Source organism: Charadrius vociferus, unplaced genomic scaffold, assembly GCF_000708025.1.
Source record: "Charadrius vociferus isolate BGI_N301 unplaced genomic scaffold, ASM70802v2 scaffold272, whole genome shotgun sequence".
NCBI classification, from domain to species: domain Eukaryota; kingdom Metazoa; phylum Chordata; class Aves; order Charadriiformes; family Charadriidae; genus Charadrius; species Charadrius vociferus.
Genome location: NW_009647421.1, coordinates 2146627 through 2167682, shown reverse-complemented (window position 1 = coordinate 2167682; position 21056 = coordinate 2146627). Strand labels below are relative to the sequence as shown.

Below are 21056 nucleotides of genomic sequence, written 5' to 3'. Positions count from 1 at the left end.
ACCCCTCTTCTAGCCCAGTTCAACTTCACTCCTTCATTCCCAACTGCTCTATGTCCCCCTACCCTAAGTGGTGCAGGGGTATAGGGGTTGCGGTCAGTCCGTAATGGTTCCTCTCTATCACTCCTTCCTCTTCACACTTTTTTTGTGCTCTGGCATGGGGTCCCTTCCACAAGCTACAGTCCTTCATGAACTGCTCCAGTATGGGATCCTCTCCACAGGCTACAGTTCTTCAGGAATTCCTCCAGTATAGATCCCTCATGGGCCACTGTTCCTTCTGAAAATATCTACCTGCTCAGGCACCAGGTCCTCCACAGGCTGCAGGGCAATACTTGCTCCATGGTGGTCTCCCCCACCTGCTCCAGTGGCTAGAGCACCTTATCCCCTTCCTTCTTCCCCTGTGACCTTGGTGTTCATAGGGTTGTTTCTCCCATTTTTTCTTTCCTTATACTTAACTGCATGCAGTGTTTTCCCTCCTTCTTAAAACACATTCTCCCAGAGGTGCTACCACCCTTGCTGATGGAGGGCTCAGCTGTATCCTGCAGTGGGTCTGCTTTGTAGCTGGCTGAAACTGTGTCAAGCACATGGCAGCACTGGCCTCTCCTCAGAGACACCACTCCTAGAGCCCCCAGCTGCCAACACCTGGGGACCTGCACCTGGTACGTTTCACCCTCACCTCTGTGAAACACATATTTGAGAACAGTTGACAAAAAACCCACATTCATCACACACCCTTCACAAACTCGATTATGTCTACAAAAATATCCCACACTAAAATCAAAGTTACATTAACACTGTAAAAGTGGCAATTTTACACACATGATAAAGCCACCCCTTGTCACTTTAACCCATTACAACAACAAAAGAATCCCCACAGTTATTTCCCTCTGGCAATGTCCAATCCAAGTTTTGGCCGTTGTCACTCTCAATTACTGTCCTTATCTCTCATTCCTCAAGCCCCAGGCTGGGTGCCAAAAAGGACTGCAGTGGGTTGACCTCAGCTGGTTTGGCACCTGGCAGCCAGCCAAGGTCAAGCCACCACAGGCCTTTAGCTTAAGATACAAAAAGAAGTAAGGAATGTTAAACAAGAATACAAGCCACTGTAATACTAGAACTAGCAGAGCCTTAGTCGGACTTACAATGACCATACGCTGGATATCTATGGCCTGTATGAGACCTTCTTGTCACATCAGTGCTCCACCAGATTGCTTTCACCTTTGGACAACATTGCCTAATGGAAAACACAGGTGCAATACTTGCAGATATATGCATTCTGTAAGGCCAGCTTGAACAGACAAAATAAGGGTTACATTGAAACTAGCCTAAGAACACGCTTTTTTGTTTTACTAACATTTGATTTTGAGGAACTATAATTTTTCCATGAAATGCAACTTTTTGAAGAAAATTAAGTGAGTGCATGCTCTGTAAATCTGCCAGTAACCAATGAGTGACCTTAAGACTGAATAACTCTTAGGAATGTGGGCAACTCCAGGAACTGTTGCTTTTTAAACAAACATGTTTTCATGGTTGAAATGTCAAATGAGTTATTCTCATGGATGGAGCCTTAATTTCACAAACAACTTTCTGCTGTCTGGAAGATACCAATTTTTACATATTCATCAATTCATTTTTACACATTCATAAATTTTTACCTAATATCTATTACCTTTCAGTTATCTCAAACCATGCTTCCATGATTATGAGCGAAAGAGCTGGAAACTGCAATTCAAGAAACAGATCTTGGAATCTTAATCAACAGTTGACTGATATAACTGGCTCGATGACCTGACCCATCTTCTAGAGAGGTTTGCTGCCTGCCAGAGGCCCAGATCCAGGATGTTGTAGAGGAACTGTCAAAGCTTATCCAACTTGCTGACTCCTACCCCTTGTTGTTATTCCATGGCCAGAGGCAACCCAGACTGCATCAAAAGTGACTACAGAGTTCTGGGGGTAGTAATTAAGGTCACAGAGGCCCAGGAGGTATCCACTTCAATCCTGCCACTGAGGGGAGGACACTGATAGTACAGGTCAGTAATTGGCCTCGGAGCTCATGTTGGCAACAGGTTTTGGGGTTCTGTGACTGTGGGACCTTGTTTGAAGAGCAGTGTCTGCTTAGGAGCATGAGACCCAACTCATGAAGTGGAGCAACAATACCTTCACCAAGAGGATGGCTGATCTGTTAAGGAGAGCTTTTGGCTAGAAATAAAAGGGGAGGAACAGAGTTACAAGCAGGCCTGTGACAGAGTGATGGGCAGGAGTGACGTGACATGAAAGGATTTAAAAATAAATTAAATAGAATCAAAAAAACATGGCTTAAGTACAGTCACCTCCAGCATTTGCATGTAAGCAAGGAAGTGCCTACAGGGCACAATTACAGAGAAATCCCCAAAACCTTTTCCGGGAAATCCGCATGCCGGGGTGACTCTCTCAAGTGCACTAACACACACACCACAGCGAATAAACATGATGAGTTAGAGGTCTGTGTGCACTTGCAAGCCTATGATCTTGTCAGGATCCTGTGATCCTGGTGGGACAACTGATGACTGTAAATGGAGGGATACATGATACAGGATCCAGAGGAAAGGCAGGCCAGGAAAACAAGGAGGGAGATTTGGCCTTTATATGAGAGAGCAGCTGACGTGCACGGAGCTCTGCCTGCAGATGGATGAAGAAGCCAACTGAGAGCTTATGGGCACGGACTAAAAAGCAGACCAGTATGAGTGACATGGTAGTAGATGTTTGCTATAGGCCACATGACCAGGAATAACAAGTGAATGAGGCCCTCCACAGACAGGTAGGTGCAGCCTCACATTTGCAGGACCTGGTCCTCATGGGGAACTTCAACCACATTGTTATGTACTGGAGAGACAACACAGCAGGGCATAAACAATCCAGGAGGTTCCTGGAGTGCATCAATGACAACACCCTGACCCAAGTGACAGCGAAGCCAGCAAGGAAAGGTGCTTTGCTGAACCTCATACTTGCCAGTGATGAGGGGCTTGTTGAGGCGGTGAAAGTCAATGGTAGCCTTTGCTGCATTGACCATGAGATGGTAGAATTCAGGACCCTGAGAGGAGAGAGGAAGGCAAAAAGCAAGATCACTTCACTGGACTTCAGGAGGGCAGACTTTGGCCACTTTGCCTGGGTAAGTCTCACAGGATAAGACCCTGGAGGGAAAAGGAGGCCAAGAAAACTGGTTAATATTCAAGGATCACCTCATCCAAGCTAAGGAGAAGTCCATCCCAACAAGTAGGATGCCAGACAAAAACACCAGGAGGCCTGCATGCATGAACAAGGAGCTCCTGGCAAAACTCAAACACAAAAAAGAAGCATAGAGAGGGTAGAAGCAGAGACAGCTAATGTGGGAGGAATACAGAAACATCATGCTAGCATCCAGACATGAAGTTAGGAAAGCTAAAGCCCAAATGGAATTGAATCCAGCCAGAAATGTAAAAGGCAACACAACAGGCTTCTATAAGTATGTAGGTAACAAAAGGAAGGCTAAGGCTTGCTGCTGAATGAGACAGGGGGCCCAGTGACATAGGACACAGAAAAGGCTGAGGTACTGAATATTTTCTTTGCCTCAGTCTTTACTAGCAAGAGTGGCCTTCAAGAATCCCAGGTCCCAGAGACCAGGGGAAAAGTCTGAAGCAAGGAAGATGTGCCCTTGGTGGAAAAGGGCCAGGTCAGCAAACATTTGAACAAACCAGACATAAATAAGTCCATGGGCCCTGGTGGGATGCACTCACAAGTACTCTGAGGGAGCTGGCTGATGTCACTGCAAGGCCACTCACAAGAACCATTGAACAGTCATGGTGGTTAGGAGAAGTGCCCAAGGACTGGAGGAAAGCAATCTCACTCCCACCTTCAAGAAAGGCAAGAAGGATGACACAGGCAACTACAGGCTGCTCAGCCTCACCTTGATCCCTGGAAAAGTGATGGAGCAGCTAATCCTGGAAACCATTTCCAGGCACATGAGGGACAAGAAAATCAACAGGAGTAGTCAGCATGGATTCACTAAGGGCAAGTCATGCTTGACCAACTTGAGAAACTCCTACGATGAAATGACTGGCCTGCTAAATGAGGGGAGAGCAGTAGTTATTGTATTGTATTGTTACAACTTCTGTAAGGCTTTTGGCACTGCCTCCTGTAACATCCTCACAGAGAAGCTGCTGATGTATGGGCTGGATGAACAGACAGTGAGGTGGACCAAAAGCCAGCTGAACAGCCAGTCCCAGAGGGTGGTGATCAGTGAGTGGCGTGAAATCTAGCTGGAGGCCAGTAACCAGTGGTGTAGGCAGGGGTTGCTACTGGGTCCAATCCTGCTTAACATCTTCATTAATGATTTGAATGATGGGGCAGAGTGCACCCTCAGCAATTTTGTAGACAACACCAAACTGGGAGGAGTGGCTGACACACCAGAGGGCCATACTGCCATCCAGAGGGATCTCCACAGGCTGGAGAAATGGGCTGACAGGAACCTCATGCAGTTCAACGAGAGGAAGTGCAAAGTCCTATGCCTGGGGAGGAACAGCCTCAGCCACCAGTACATACTGCAGCTAGCCCAACTGGAAAGCAGCTTTGCAAAAAATGACCCAGGAATCCTCGTGAACACCAAACTGAACACAAGACAGCAATGTGCCCTTGCAGCAAAGAAAGCCAATGGCATCCTGGTCTGTATTAAGGAGGAATGTTGCCAGCAGGTCAAGCGAGGTGACCCTTCCCCTCTACTCAGCACTGCTGAGGCCACACCTGGAGTACTGTGTTCAGCTCCAAGCTCCCCAGTACAACAGAGGCATGGACACAATGGAGAGAGTCCAGCAAAGGGCCAGCAAGACGATGAAGGGACTTAAGTAGCTCTCATACAAGGAAAGGCTGAGAGCGCCAGAACTGTTTAGCCTAGAGAAGGGCTTGACAGAATCTTACCAATGCGTACAAATACCTGAAGGAATAGTGCAGAGAGCGAGAAGCCAGGTTCTTTTCAGGGGTGCCCAGTGAAAAGACAAGAGGCATCAGGAACACTTTTTCCCTGTGAAGGTGATTGAGCACTGGCACAGGTTGCCCAGAGAGGCTGCATAATCTCCATCCTTGGAGATACTCAAAAGCCATCTCAACATGGTCCTGGGCAACCAGCTCTAGCTGACCCTGCTTGAGCAGGGGGTTCGACCAGACGATATCCAGAGGTCCCTCCCAACCTCAAACATTCAGTCATTCTATGATTCGAATGTGAATTAGAAGCAGTTAAAAAAAGCCAAGAAAAAATTAGGACTCAAAAACTTCCCCTGGAACAAACTGAAGCCAGATCAGGCTGAAATCCCTGCACTTGTTCCAAGACTGCCAGAAAATACAAGTTCAGACATTTTTGTCTTTCATATAACACCATCCTCAGTAAGAATTGTGCAAAGGATTAATTACAAATTGCATCATCACTTGACCAGGTTACATGATTGCAAGTGAAGAATAAGTTCTGAGTACCTAGTCAGTAAGGAGCAAAAAGCGTTAAAGACAAGTATTTCCTGGACATATTTTAATTTAATTTCTAAGTATAAAATACTGATATAGTATACAAGGATTTTGTAAAAACAGTAAACAAATAGAAATTAAAAAAGGCTACTGCCTGTTTTCATTATGGCTGCATCAGAAGAGAGTCATGTTGTTACAAGCTTTTCAATTAAAACATATGAAAACTTAACCAGTTACTGTTTTTTTTTCCTATACGGGCTTACTCTTTTTCTATATTGAGGGGGTCAAACTGCTTAAGTAACACAAGTCTTGGGCAAACATCACAACATTTACTCCAGTGAATGCTAAACTACCACATAGAAGAAACAAAAGCATAGTTTATGCCTCTTCAGGCCACCTTTTTACAGAGTAATTCATGCTTCATTTTTAAAAGGAGCAATATTACTAAGCACAATGTTAGATGCTTCAGTAGTTGAAAGGGACAAGAGAAGAGACATTTCACTGTATTAGAGCACCTTCCAGCTCAACATGATGGCTGTTGAGAATTCTACCTTCCCTGAGCACAAATTCCAGATACTTCTTGAACTACTGACTTAAAAAAATCAATAGGTCATAACAGTATTTAATCCACAATTCTTAATTTTGTTCGTTTTATTACCTAGATCCATTTTTATATTTTGAGAAAAGTACACATTAGTCTATTTCATAGAGTGGTTTAGGTTGAAAACGTCCTTAACGACAACCTAGTTCAAATCCCCTGCCATGGGCAGGGACACCATTAAATTTAATTTGAGTTATATCAATTTTCAATTCAGTGTTACTTTTGGTGGCCAGGTCTATTACAGCTCTATTACAGTTTCCTACTTACAAACACAAGAAGTAACAAAGTATACAATTTCTTGATTTACAGTTCCTCCATGAAAAAAATCCTTTAGCTATCCTATCCAAGAATCTTTTGAGTCTCATGTTATTAGTAACTTGTTTTGTCTGATTTATGTGAAGAAAATACATCTCTCCAAGTAGCAAGTCCTGGTAATACTTCTCACTGAATTACCACATAGATTTTTAATCCATATTTGAATGCGTTGTCATAATGGTTTCTCTATTATCAGCAATTATAATGAGCTCCCATAATTTATTCAGTGAAGCCTCTTTTGCCTTCACTCTCTAAAGTGATTTTTAACCAAACACTGTTTCACCTGTAAGAGCTGTTACTTATTTCTAGTCTCTCATTTCATTCTCATACATCACTTAAAAGGCAAACATGGAAAAAGTAAGGTCCAAATCTGTAGGTTTAAGTTAACTTTTATGAACAGCAGGTAATTAACACTTCTAAGTTGTTTTAGAATTTAAAATATAATTTAGAAAATATAATCCACTCAGAATTTCTCAGTCTTCATAAAAAAGTTAAGAAGAAAATAAATTAACGGAGCTTGCAGAATATATCAGGCTTGGCAAATTATTAAATGGTAAAACTGTATTCAAATACAGTAATTTAGATCACCTTGTTAATGTGATGTTACCAGAATTCTGCTAAAGTCTAGGTCTTAGATTCCATAACTGAAAGATGGATCAGACTCACAGGATAAGAAAACGTACATAGAAGCAGTACTAAAAGTACATTAATGACAATGGTGGATAACCTGAGTACAAGGTACTAATGCAATGACGCTAAGAATATTAGAGCCCTCTCTCCATGTGCAAGGCAAGGCAAGAAATTGCGAGTAAAGGAACAGTATTAAGAATATTCCCTGCTGTATTTGTTACTGAAGTGCATGCATATAACCTTAAAAGTAAAGAAAATTATCAAAAAGTGGTTTAGCTACTACATCCTACCATTAGGCAGGTAGGTACATAAGCTATAGTAGGCACATGTTCTGACATCCTGCAAGTGTGAAGCAAAATATGAGAACAGTTTAAGCAAACATGTTTTACTTTCCATTCATAACAGGTTAACATGTCCAAGAATTTAAGCCAACACATTTTACCTCAAAATTCACAATTCACATTCACTATAACTTACCTCTACTGCACCTAAAAAGCACATCACGTAATACAGCAACAGACCGTACCAGGAATAACCTGTTAATAATCCAGTAACTTGAAAACATGTAATCATAGGTCCACAGGCTTTACTTTTCTGCACAGAAGTCTTAATATACATTAGAAACATGAACAGTCAGATACTGCCTTTAAAAAAAAATATACTTTCTCTGTAAAAGACATATTAAGGTGGTACCTACCCCTGAAGAGCTTTAAGGCATTATGAATGATACATCAGAGGTTACAATTGTTCTAATATGTGTACTTATTCATTTAAAGTCCCCTGTCTTTCTTCTGCAATAGAAATACTTTCACTTTTAGAATGAGAAAGCTGGACTTCAAAATTTAATCTCTGCTTTAGAGTACTATGAATATTTATAGTACTCCCACAAGACTCCCAAAAACAGTACAGATCACAAACTTCACACAGTACTCTCAGTGCTCCTGAAACACTCCATTAAAACTGAATATATAAGAGTCCATGAACTCACAAGCATCACCAGAAAGCAAAATAAATTCAACTTGAATTGTTTGACTTTAAAAAATTCAACCTCCCCAGTTCATGCCAACCAGTCAACATTGTAGATGTTCCCCTATTTTGATCAAAGTGCCTGTGCAAACTGGAGACACACAAGAATGCTGAAATACAGAAATGGTATTCAAAAGGGAACACCATACCTGAGGGTTTTTTTTAAAACTGTTAGTTCTTGAACATTCTTTACCTCCCCATCAAGACCCATCTACACATATATCCCTAAAATGTAAAACCTATTTAAATCAAGACTATCCACTATTTCCAGTTTATTTATCATCAATTTTAGAACAATCTGGGGAAACTGAAAGAGACTCTCAAATTCTTTCCTAAGGACTTCTGATAGTACTGAACAATAATCTCAGTATAATCACTAGGTTTTGTTTAAGGTTTTTTAAGAACTTCTAAGCTTTCCGAAATGTTAGCTCTCATAACCACAAATCAATTTCTAGACAGTTTAAAAAAGAAAAAGGAACAGTTTCATAACATCTGTTAAACACAGTCACTTCAACAATTCTGTTATGTCTTAGATTAGGAGCTTAGTACTAAGCTTTTACTAGTAATTAGCCATTTTCAGAATTAAAAGGTAATGACAGCTAGCACTCCAGCAGAATAAAAGAGAAAGACATACTGCTTACCTGTACATCTGAACCATGACTTCCACTTTTTGAAGCAAACAAACAATCCTCAGAATCCACTGCAAGCAAAACTGAAGCAGAAGGAAAGAGCTCAGAAACGGATCCTTGACTGAAGTTTATAGCCTCTGCATTTTTTTGACCATCCTTTACTGATTCACTCAGATTGATCACAGAATCTCGTATGTTTGAAATAATCTCATTATTTTCTGCCAACAAGCGTTCTAAATGATCTATTTTTTCTTGCAATATTGAAAGCTGGCCCTGTAAAAACAAAAAGGTAAGTTTTAATTATTTCTTAGACCAGTTCTTTACAGAATAAGAAAAAAATGTATCAATTTCACAATAGTATGTGATCACACAAAAAATAAAATCCTTCTTCTATATTTTATGTAAAGACAAACTAGTAAGAAATTGAACCAACATATGAAACCACCTCCTTTCAGAATAAGGGAAAAAAGCAAAAAGTTGTATTTTCCACTATGAACTTGAACTCGCAACACAACATTTAATCAGTGATACAAAGATATTCTGAAAGGGTCACACTGTTTCAAGTACCAATTATACAAACTTCAACTTTCTTAATATCTTTCATAGATTTGCAAAAATCTGATCTTTTAATTTATCATCATATCAGAACATCAAAGAGAAAACCAGTTTTTAGAATGCTGTCACATCATGATGGGATTGACAGGATGTACAATTTTAGTTTTTTCCTGCGTATGTAAAATAGTATTAAAAATACTGAGTTTCTTATATTCGGTGAAATTTAGAGAGAAACAAACAAGAGCACTTAATGGGGGTAAAAGATCTCTTAACAGCCTGATCATAGTAATAATCTGTATGACTGGACCATTACAAACATCAAGATAACTGATAGCACTTTCAGTCAGATGGTCCTATACAGTTGTAAAACACGAATCTGTAGATGATCCTAGAGTGCACCACAAGAGCAAAGACATAGAACAACATCAGTGTGAACTGAAAGAAGTCAAAGTATCTCCCAAAGCAACTTGGAAGGAAAGACAGATACCACAAAGCAATTCAAGAGCAACTAGTCACTGTATTGCTGGAACACAGGAGGGAGCACAGCAGAACAAGATGTCTGGGAATGCTACTGCCCTCTCATATACTAGCCACTCCTTCCAAATGATTTGAGGTATGTTTTTTCAGGCATGAATGCGTTAGCTTTTACAGAATCACAAAAGGCCAAATTATTTAACATGTTTTTAGGGATAATTAGTCTTAGAGGCAAGTTCTTTCTTTCCTTAGACTGACTTCAACCTAACAATAATAAGAAAAGACACAGAACAAAAAGCCAGTCACTTCCTGTTATTAACATTGTGGTCAGACCCCAAAATATACAATTACTTTTTTTTTTTTTTAAGAAGCTGTCATTACAACAAAACCCCCTGCAGATTCAGGCATTTACATTTTACCAATTACATTCAACACAAATAACATTGATTTGGTAGACAGCTACTCTGTGACCTACGATTTTAATGACAAGTAAAACTTTTTCCTAGCACCAGTGACTTATTTTCTAAGTAATATAGAATAATATTAGAAATAACATATGTACATGATAGTTTTTGCCCCTTTGACAACAATTCACTTGAGATCTTTGCATTTTACAAAGTGCTTTCCTCAACTGCTAAGTAAATTCCAACTTCTGTAATTAGGCCGCAGTTTGCAAGGGCTCAGGCTTCCTTTCTAAATTGTGATGTACACTTTCTTTTGAATTCTGTACACTTTGAGAATTCTGCAGGGGAAAAAAACGCACCGGTTACCAAGAGATAGCAATCAACCTTTGGGGTCCTACTAAACCGTTATTCCTATAGTTCTATCCTTATGGAAGTTCTTTGTCATTCTGCAGAACATGTTTTAGCTGGTTTTGTTTTGGTTTTTTGTTGTGGTTTTTTTTTTTTTTAACACGTTAGTAAGTTTGTCCCCTCATTTTCTGAGCTGTGTAAAGCGCTGAACCATGGCTTTGGCTTGTTTTTGTTTGTTTGGGTTTTTTTTTAGATGAATACATCCTGAAAACAATAACAGGTTTTAAAATGCAGCACGGGCAAACTGTTATTGAATCCCAAAAGACAAAAATATATTTTGACAACAGACCCAGATTAAGCTAATTGAGATGTAGGGCCAGCATCCTAGAATCTCAACAGTTTAAAGACAAAAACTAAAAACTTATAAAATAGGTGAACTGAAAACAACAGGAAATCAATACGCAGATGATGTGATGCTGGAGAGAAAAAACCTGTTGTCCCATGCCCCCTGGTGGCACAAAAGAAATAACTAGACTGAAATCTTTCAAACACTACAGTGAAGATTGTCTGTACACATTTCTGTGTAAAATTACTATTTTCCCTCTCAATGTCTGTGACATTTTAAAAGAAAGGTTTCTCTACTGTGAAAACTAATAGCTTATTATGCCACTTACTCTAAAAATAACATATATAAAATAATACTGACTGGGGCTTTACAGGCTGCCCAGCATAGGTTATGATCTCTAGATTCCCAAGAAGCTAAAGTATAGCTGCCATCTATGCAAATTATTACCTGCTTCACTCCACATGACTATAGTTCACCAAAGTTACCAAGCGTGTAAGTAGCTAAAACACCCTTCACACCTATCCTACCACTATATACACTGCTTCTACAACTGTAAAAATCAGACAACTGTTTAAAATTTATATTCTCATTCACATATGTTCTAGAAATATTTAAAATCTTACAATATTTTAATTCTACAAGAAAAGCACCTTATAATGCTTAGCAATAGCCTGTCAACTACCTGGTCACAGATTATACCAATCTAATCTGCCTTATGTCACCTAGCCAATTATAGTCAATCCAGCACAGACCAACAACAGACAAAAAAAACCCAAAAAACAAAAACCACAACATTAAAAAACCACACCACCAAACATGCATTTAGACTGATCCTTCTGTTGGCATATGTGGCGAACCTCTAGCAGTCAGATAAAAATGTCCAATTTGTCATATTTCATATCTCCAAGATGGACCTTTCATTTAACTTATTACATTTTAAACCTTCAAATATCTACCAATAACAAGTTCCACCATTTTACTGTTTATTATGTGACAAAACACTTTTCCTTGTAAACTAAGTTCCCTGCTTCCTATGTCATGAGAAATAGTAATTCGTATCCTGATCATCTGCAAAAAAAAAAAAAATAATCATTGTATATGTTGCTATATATTTCCAGTAATAATTTATTTTTAAGCTGGAGGCTTCAAGCCTACCTAGGACACTGAAGAAGAGTGATTTTTAGAAGTTTGTTAAAGTATGTCACTTTAACTTTGGAGGTAAACATTAGATATTCCGTTATCTGGAGAAAGAAATCCTTACAAGACCTCCCATTGTGGAACTTGATAGGAAATTAACAAAAACAGTCCTGCTTTCTTTTCTGGAGACTACGAGATGCATTCCACCTTTATTCTAAAGCATCTAAATATGCCATGTACTAACTCAACTTGAATGCAAAACAAGAAATAAAAAGCCGTAGTTACGTGCCCTTAACTGTAACCTCATGCAGTACCCAAGTTAAAACTGACAGGCAACCAAATCTTTTCAGATTTTCAAAACATTTTCCATTTCTGTTGTGAAATGCATCAGTCATAAGGGTAACTTTAAGGAAAAACAGTGTCACCAACTAGAAAAGGATCCCAGTTTTCAGTCAGTATGAAAATAGTTTGTGTCAGGAATCCATACTCTGGTTGAAGATTTCACGCGAATCCAAACTACATAAAAATCTAGGTCTATCTACTTTCTTTGCACATTCACCTTTTCTCCTTACTCATTTTAAATAGATAGGAGTAGATAATGCTTAGAAGGTAATATTCAATAGTAAATTTATTTTAAAATGTGAGCTAAGCATGGAAATATTGCAACTCTTCAAGATAATAAAATTAACATATGAAAATAAATGAAATTCAGTTTCAACATTTTTAGAGGAAGGCAACCAACACACACTGCCCAACTTCAAATGTCAAGGCCAAACAGTACAAACCAGTGAAGTTACCCTAAACCTGTTTCAGCTTATTGATCGCTAGCAACAGATGTTGATTTACTAGTAAATCAGATTAGAAGCGTATTACAGGGGGCACTAAATAGGTCTAATTAAAAAATAAAACACACAGGTCCTCTCCATTACAAAAAAAATCATATTCTAAAAGTATTTTGTTTTAAAAGAAGTTTGAGATTTTTTTCACACATCTGGGCATGACTAATTTATTTTTTTTTTTTAATTTGAGCAGAGATGCACCAATTTTGCCTTAACCAATTCTGCCTGAAATTCTGTAATCTACATGGCTTTGTGTACAGCTAGTTGCGCAATTCATAAATGTCAGCAGACCTCCCCCTGACTTTACAGCATCAAATCTTCTCAGAAAAGAAGCAATCCTGATCCAAGACTTTGAGCCCTGCCTAACTGCACAGAAAGTTGAAGGTACACTGTCTAGATAAGCATGTCTTAGTCCAAATGAACATGATTAAAGGATGGTCTGTTAATCTACATTATTGTTTTAACGTTAGGAAATGCAATGTAAAGTTATGGGAATCACCTGGCCTACACAACCAGTTAACAAGTTTATAACAACTTTGGTGTAAACGTCTTCCATTTCTCTCTGCCTTTATATATTGATAAGATTGTGCAAACAAAGATTTTATTAAAAAGCAAGAAAGGCAACCCTGCTGTTATTCCACAGCAAAGCAACTATTTCCACAAGAAGTGCGAAGTGCCAACAAATCCAACAGTACTGAAAGTAGGTACAGCTGCATTGGTAGAAAAAATGGCATCACACGAGCAGCGCATCTGTTCACCATCCCTGTGGTTACACAGAGCTGGACTTAACCAACAAAATCTGCCCACGTGAAGACGGCACAGATCAGTACACCCTCCTCCCATTTGGAACAAAAACTGTCCATACCTGCTAGCTGCACTGAGCAACCTGCCGTTACCACCACATGAAATGGCTACACAAACAGTTCCTTATGCTTCAGTCAGTCTCAACCCTTCAGCAGTTTTCATGCCCCAAATACTTCAAAGCAGTCTGCTTTCCCACTGCCCTCTGCTTGTCCTTCCCCGTTTGCTTCTGACACTAGTCTGTTGTGAAGCAAGGACCCTCTCCAGAAAGGAGCGTACTGCCACGCAGCACAAGGAGGGAAGCCCAGTCAGACAATGAAAGATTAAGATGCTTTATTCTGGGGAAGTGGAAAATGGACAGTTTCTCCCATCTAAACATTGTGCACTGCAGAAAGGATATTAGTTGCAACTTTCATTTCCTCAGTGAACATTCACTTCTCTAAATGCAGTTGCTTTCAACAGGCCACTAACGATCATTTCATCAGGAAAAGGACAGCTAGCTCAAATAATTGAAGTGGAAGTATGACAGGCCCACAGATCAGGAACTCTAATGGAAACAGGCAGGCAGAGGAGAAATCCACATTAGAAACTTCTGACGTTAGGTCATCTGGAACTCGATTATTTGTATCCAGACTCAGTCAGAAAGCACCCAGCGCTTGGTTCAAAAGCAGCGTTAGCCCATTCTCCTTCTCACCCACATGAACAAGCAAGAGACCACAAAGGAGCTGGCAGTGTCCTGCATAAGAAGCTCTGGTGCACCAGGTGAGCTGTGGTGAAGAATGAAGGGTACCGCAATGAACATGGTTCTCCAGGGGATGTGGAATTCAAGTCAAGATAGTCACCTATACAGATTTACTGCAGTAAGCAGTGAGGAAATTGGACTCAAGTCTCATTTTCTGGCTGCACTGAATGGCAGTCAACGGAATAATTTTCTGCACCAGTTTTTTTCAATAACTATTTCCAGGTACATCTTTACAAATCACACACTAACTTCTCTAATATCTTGATATAAACTTCTGATCAGATTGCCAGCATACCAACATAGGAAGACCAGAAAGCATTCTCTGTTCACTGTTAGAGAACTATACAGTGAACAGAACACACTAAATGTATAATTAAGTGGGCAGCTCCTGCACAGAAAAAGTAAGCAGGAAAAAATTGAAATTGAAACCTGATGTAGCATCAAAGCTTAATATTCAAACACTATTTCAGCACGTATTCTCATTGCAGGGTAGGACATAGAACAAAAAACCAAGCATACAGTGCACCAGTAAAAGGACAAGTCAAGGTTTAAAGCCTTTATTAATCTGAGCAGAAGGCTTAGGTGCATTTGTGATGATGAAAAATTACATAAGTAACCTTGTTAATAATTTCCTATCTTTAAAGTACCATTCAAAACAAGCTCACTTTATGAAGACACTGGAATTCTTCTGAATTAACTGAACTACAAAACAAAAGTCAGTTCTCTTAAAATAGGAGAAAGCTCCATTCCAAAGATGCAGCAGCCTAACAGATAGATTTTAAGAAGATGATGGACTTCCACATTCTTTTTTAGCAGAGGCAGCAATAACAGGAGTGGCTAATGTACTATTATCCTAGACTTAAGTTTCATGGGAGATGGAGACAAACCTAGAAATATTCCCAGTTTAAAGTCAATTAATCTGAAAAACTTTCACTACTACTCCATCTGATATGTTTCAGGTTCATTTCCTTTTTGATTCCCCTCCCTGCCCTACGCTTAATCTTTATCTAAATGGCCGGCAGTACAAAACTGAAGCACAGCTTACATGCCATTAAGAGCACGAGCATTTTAATAACATTTATTTTTATTTGAACAAGTCAAAACTTAAAATAACTAAACCATGTTTCAGACAAAGAAGATGTCAAGTAAGCACACTAGGAAGCTCTCCCTCTCCATTTAGTTTATACAGTTTAAGTTAGGCATTGACTCTATGTAACAAAGGAAGCACTCATTTACAATTGATGTTACTACTATTCTGAAAAACACATTTAGCTCAACATTTTGCACTGGATTTAAAAACTGTAATTGAAGGAGGCTATCAGCTTCTGCTTGACTGCTGCTTAGCCAAGACTTTACACAAAATGTGCAAGCAACGAAGCAAATACACTCTGTGAACATTAGGAAATACAAAGAATCGTTACTGACCTGTAATTGTGTTCACAAAGATGGCCCCTCCTCCTTTACAAACTTATAGAAGCTCAGCAGAATAAATCCTAAATTTTCATTATCTTACACTCAAGATCATTCCAGTGACACTCAAAGGCTTTTAGACTGTGAACTTACTAGGTGTTGTTAATAGCATTTTGTTTGTTTATTTTTTTAAACAAGTCAACACATTTCAAGTCCAGGAGAATGATTCCTTCTGTGGATTTCTTCACTCAACATTCAATCTTCTCTGATGTGAAGATCATAAGAACGATAATAAAAGTCACTGTGCCCACAATTTTTCAATACTTGGAAGTCAGAAAATGACAACTTCAAAATTACATACAACCTTAATTGCCACTGTTCACATGTTAGAGCGAAACAAACATTTCCTAAATACCTGATCATGCTGCTTCCAATACTTCTGCTCCCAGAAGTCCTGTTCCTGGTTATACAACATAGGTCTGAAAGCTCCCAAACGAGCTCATAAAAATACAGTGATTACTAAGAACATGCAGCAACAAAATGTGTGTATTTATAGTCCATGTAAGCCATTGATTTCAGCTACTTCACTACAGCAAGGCACCTAGCACAACTCTAGCTGGAAAAGGTGTTTATAGTGTACCAGGAACAATTTCAAAACAGGAAGCATACAAACTTGCCAACACTGGAGGAAGCTGAGGTTTGCACTGCACAGAATTGGGGCATGATAATTACCAAGTATAAGCTGATAATGCTGCAGTTACAGCCACCTAACAGAGATGCATGGCTGACTGAAGGCAGTGCTTCCTTACAGTGGGGGGAGTACTACTTCAGCAGTACTTCAGAATAAAGTTCACAAGGCACCTTCGTTCAACACACAGATTCAAAGAACTGCTCATGTTTCTGCCATGTATTTGGTCGTAATTTCCTACTATTACTGCTCCACCCTACCGTGATTCATATTTTGGCCAGGTGGTACTACAATCAAATTGTTGGGAAACTCAGATGACATAACACTCCATAATGCAACAATCACCACTTGTGCCATTTGTGCAGAAGTATCTGATGCACTGTGTAGATGCCTTGAAAGTATGATTCCAGTAACAAAGCTTTAGCAGTACCACGAACAGCCAAGCCACTTGATGCTTTGCTGGAAGGACACTGGAAACAAAAGAACAGGCCATCTGCTTTTAGAACTGTACTTGATCTCCTCTGCTCAACATAATGCAACTAGTGAGCACATAAAAGCAGGTAACACGTATGAGAAGAACAGAGTAACCTTCAAACAATGGTGGTTAAAGGGCACAGAGGAGGGAGGGAAGAAAACAGAGAGGGGGTACAGAGAGATCTTACTCAAATAACAATCTGTTTAGACAAAAGAAAACAGTGAGGATGCAAGTTGCCGTATGTTTGTGCTTTGCCTTTTAACAAAGTCTGAGGGAAAGACAAAAGCTAAAAAGGAGTAACCACTTGGTACCATTCCAGTTATCAAATGGAACCATGGCGGATGAGCTTTAAAAATGTATTTCCAGAAATAACCTTGCATACAGTGGGGAGATGTCCCACAAAGGCCAAAGCAAGCTGTGTGAAAGTGGTTAGAGGAAGAATTCATATCCAAAGCATCACCCATCAGGTAGTGAGAGAGGATGCTGCATTGTGTTGCTGTTTTGCCTTGCTCAAGCCTAAAATTCAGTAAAAATTAACTTTCATGTGAAGCCTACAGAAAGGCCATATATTTCTGAAGCAAAATACTCTTACAAACAAATCCTCCACTTTTTTTAAATTGGATTTTTAATGTGTGCCACGAATGCTTAGGTGTGAATCTAGCAAAATTTGGGATCAGAAGAAATATTCCACAAGGTTCTGTAAACAAGCAGTTTTTATGGATCTGTTCTAAGTCAAGATAAAGTTAGTTGAGAAAACAAACCGTGTTAGGCTAATGATTTTTTTTTTATTTGGGTCCAAAATACAGAATAGATTAATATCAGCTTATCAGTATTTGGTATTCATCAGTATACAGTAACACAGGTTTGTCAAGACAAGCTGCTTATGGACTTATTCCACTTTAGACTCGACTTGAACGTAGTTTTCATTTAGTAGTTATGAATTTAGCCCACAAATCACTTGCACCTGACTGACATAGGACTAACCACCACTCTGAACCTCCCTCCACTGTACAGTCACACAAGATTTCTCAGAGAATTCTGTGTCATTACAAACAGAAACAATACACTCAACCATTTTTACACTATATTCCACTACAAGACTCCTACACAATGATCTGTATCAACAACTGATACAATGATAACCTAAAAACGCACCTAAGGCTATTCTTCCACCTTGAGCTGGTCTCCGCACAATGTTGTAACATTGTTCCTAGCCTGAGGCAGGACACTAGGACTCACAGTATCCTGAGATGTGTCCCGAGACAGGAGCATCCTATGGCTAGGAACAGACCCAGGGAGAAAGACAGAGCTTGTGATTTGGCCTTTGTAAGAATAATATACACCTGACAACCAGGCAAGATCCATAAATATATATGCAGGAATTACAGAGGAGAAGCCAGTAAGTTTTAATCTCCATGTATCACAGGCGCTTAGTCTTCCCAAAAGTAACAGGCACTTCAGTTCCATGGCAACATACAGATCTTCTATTATGATTTAAATGCACCACCAATGATGACAAGGCCATAAACCACTTGAGCTCAAGTTCTGTTATAGTTGCCACGATGCCACCTTACCATGGATAGGTGTGGACAACATTCCCTGTAGAACTGACTACTGATGCCAGCTTTTGCAAACCCAACACCTAAAAAGACACAATTTCACCACTGCCTCCCAAGCCTGACCACAAATGCTGTTTAGCACACTAGCGGAAGGCATTTATATGTTAGAGAGTCTGTAAAGGCATCTGCCTATGGATATTCACACATGTTGGAAGATCTTGTCCAAAAAATTATTTCTGCAAGGTATTTCTGCTGGCATCCTTGAACAACTACCTGAACTCTCAAACGAGAAAGCAACCTCTGTAAGCACAACTCTTGACTACACTGACAGATAAGCCTGAAAGAAGGCAGGTTCACAAAGCTGAGTCTGACGCAAACTGCCCTGAGACCATGCAAAGAGAAGGCACCTTGTCTGGAAGAAAAAGTGGAAATGAAAGTGGAGCAGCGATCCTACCCATTTATTTCACTTCTGATATTAGGTACCATGACACTTCAGGTGAATGCAGACCAACAGGCACTGCCAACTGAAAAATTCCAACTCTAATCCTGGGAGAAATTAAATAAAAAGCCTAGATAGACAAATGCTCATAAGATGAACAGGAGACTGCTTCCAGAGGTTCCCACTTCTCTCCTCTGAGCTTAGTGTAAGCCACACAGGTCAGGAAGCAACTAATCAATATGCAACTTCCAGAACACGAAAGATGATGTGTATTGTTACCAGAACTGCACACAGGAACAGCAAAGCTGAAAAATTAGCACGCTGTCAGAAGAGAAAGAGGTTTGAAGTGAATTAACACAATAATTTGTGAAAAAAGTCTCAGTTCCATTTTCCAAGCAAGAAAAGTCCTGACCTTTGCCATCAGGGAAGAGAATGCCTTCTTAAATCTACAGATGACCTACTGCTGCCATAGCTTTTCACAAACAAAAACAGCTTGAAGTTTTTACATCTGTGGCTAGTTTCACTTACGGTACACTGAGTTCTGGCAACACTGCACTAACACAAACAACTTTTTGTCAGCTGAGGTAGGATTAAAGCTGTTCTTTTCAAATATTTTTGGTGGCTTCTATTCCACTCTTCATCTTTTGCATTTACTTTAAACTGATGTTAAAGTGGCTCTGAAAGCACTTGCTAGGTGTCAGAGGCTTCCCAGTTGTAACACAGTGAAAAATTTCTATGCTACGGGCAGCAAAATGAAATGACAAAATCACATCAATTTCATCCATAACCTTCTCAAAGGATAAAGCAGTAAGAAAGAAAGAAAAAGGTAACTGTACACCTAAAGGAAGGACCAAAACAGTGACGGGCAGAGGATTCTCCACTGAAAGTCAGCAGCCTCAAAAAAATTTAGATATTGAAAAGGCAAAGAGTAAACACTGACAGACTGTTCTAGAAGATCAAGGGGAAGGAAGAAGACGGAAGGAGAGACATTTGTCTCTAGCTGACCAGATCATGTAGAAGGAAGAGGTGTAACAACAGGCTAAAGTACATGGTCACAAGAGATAAGACCATGTTACACAGCAGACCAGCGTTACACGTAGAACACAGCCAGGAATTTCAACTGCAAGACACGGACAATGGAGTACAAAACATGTCTAATACATCTTCTCCCTGTTCATTCAAGTATTTCAAACCAAAATCTAACATAAAAAAAAAAAAGATCACCCATGTATGAGCTTTCCTGTTCTATACTTTACCTGTATTAAACTCAACTGGTGATATAAAGACAAATGAAGTGATTTCCACATTTAAGATACTGACCATATCACCAAAGCAGTACTTGTACTTAGCCATTACAAGCGTCACACATGGCATTACTCTCCTGCTGCAGCTATATATTGAACAGACACAGGGGCTGTAGCCAGGCTTGTCTTGCTTTCTTCTCCTAAGCTGCTTTCCCATTCTCTTAGTTCCTGCAAAAACTAGTGGCTGACCTCTGAACTGTAACTTGAAGGAATAAAGGCAGTACACATCTGCACTCTTTCTTTACATTTAAGTCAAGGATTTTACCTTTACCAGTAACAACATTATATCAACTATTACTTTTGCATTAAGCGAAAAATTAATGAGTCTATCAGACAGAATTGTTACTTTTTAAATAAACCTTTTGTCTATTCAGTCGAAGCCTCACTGCTGTACTAAAAAAAACTTTCATTTATTTCCCAAAAAAACAGTACAGTGCAACCATAAATAAGCTATAACTTTACTTTCTGTATTTTATTTTTTCATCTACTACTATAATAAAGCAAGCTATTTATACACAGCAGTATTCTGCCATTCTGCACAGCACACCATGGGCTCTCTGAAATACTTTTTTCTTGTCGTGGTTGAACACTCCTTATTAGAACACTACCACGATGCACAGCTTTTAAATTTCTCTCCCACACAGACAACAAGAGAAAATGAGAAACTAAAGAACTACTTCGCTTAACCATGCAGTGCAGTCAGGTATCAGCCAGTTACGGCTCCAAAGCAAGGCTTAGCAAAAAGGAAAGCAGTACCGTAAAGTCAGCATTTCTCTAAACCTACCTGTTGATGCCATAGTTGAGGTCTAGCCTCGAGTTCTCAGCTTTCCCTGGCTGCTCCCTCCCACCCGTCCCCTCGGCACTGCTTTCCACA

The 21056-nt window shown here is 39.5% G+C and overlaps 1 protein-coding gene across 1 annotated transcript in view; it reads right to left on the bottom strand.

The window, feature by feature from the left end:
- Positions 1-21056, bottom strand: part of MAN2A1 (mannosidase, alpha, class 2A, member 1) — a 219436-nt gene that overhangs the window by 100767 nt on the left and 97613 nt on the right. The window contains exon 2 of the mRNA XM_009880484.1: positions 8674-8934. Within this exon, the coding sequence (XP_009878786.1) occupies positions 8674-8934 (261 nt within the window). The remainder of the gene's footprint in view (positions 1-8673; positions 8935-21056) is intronic.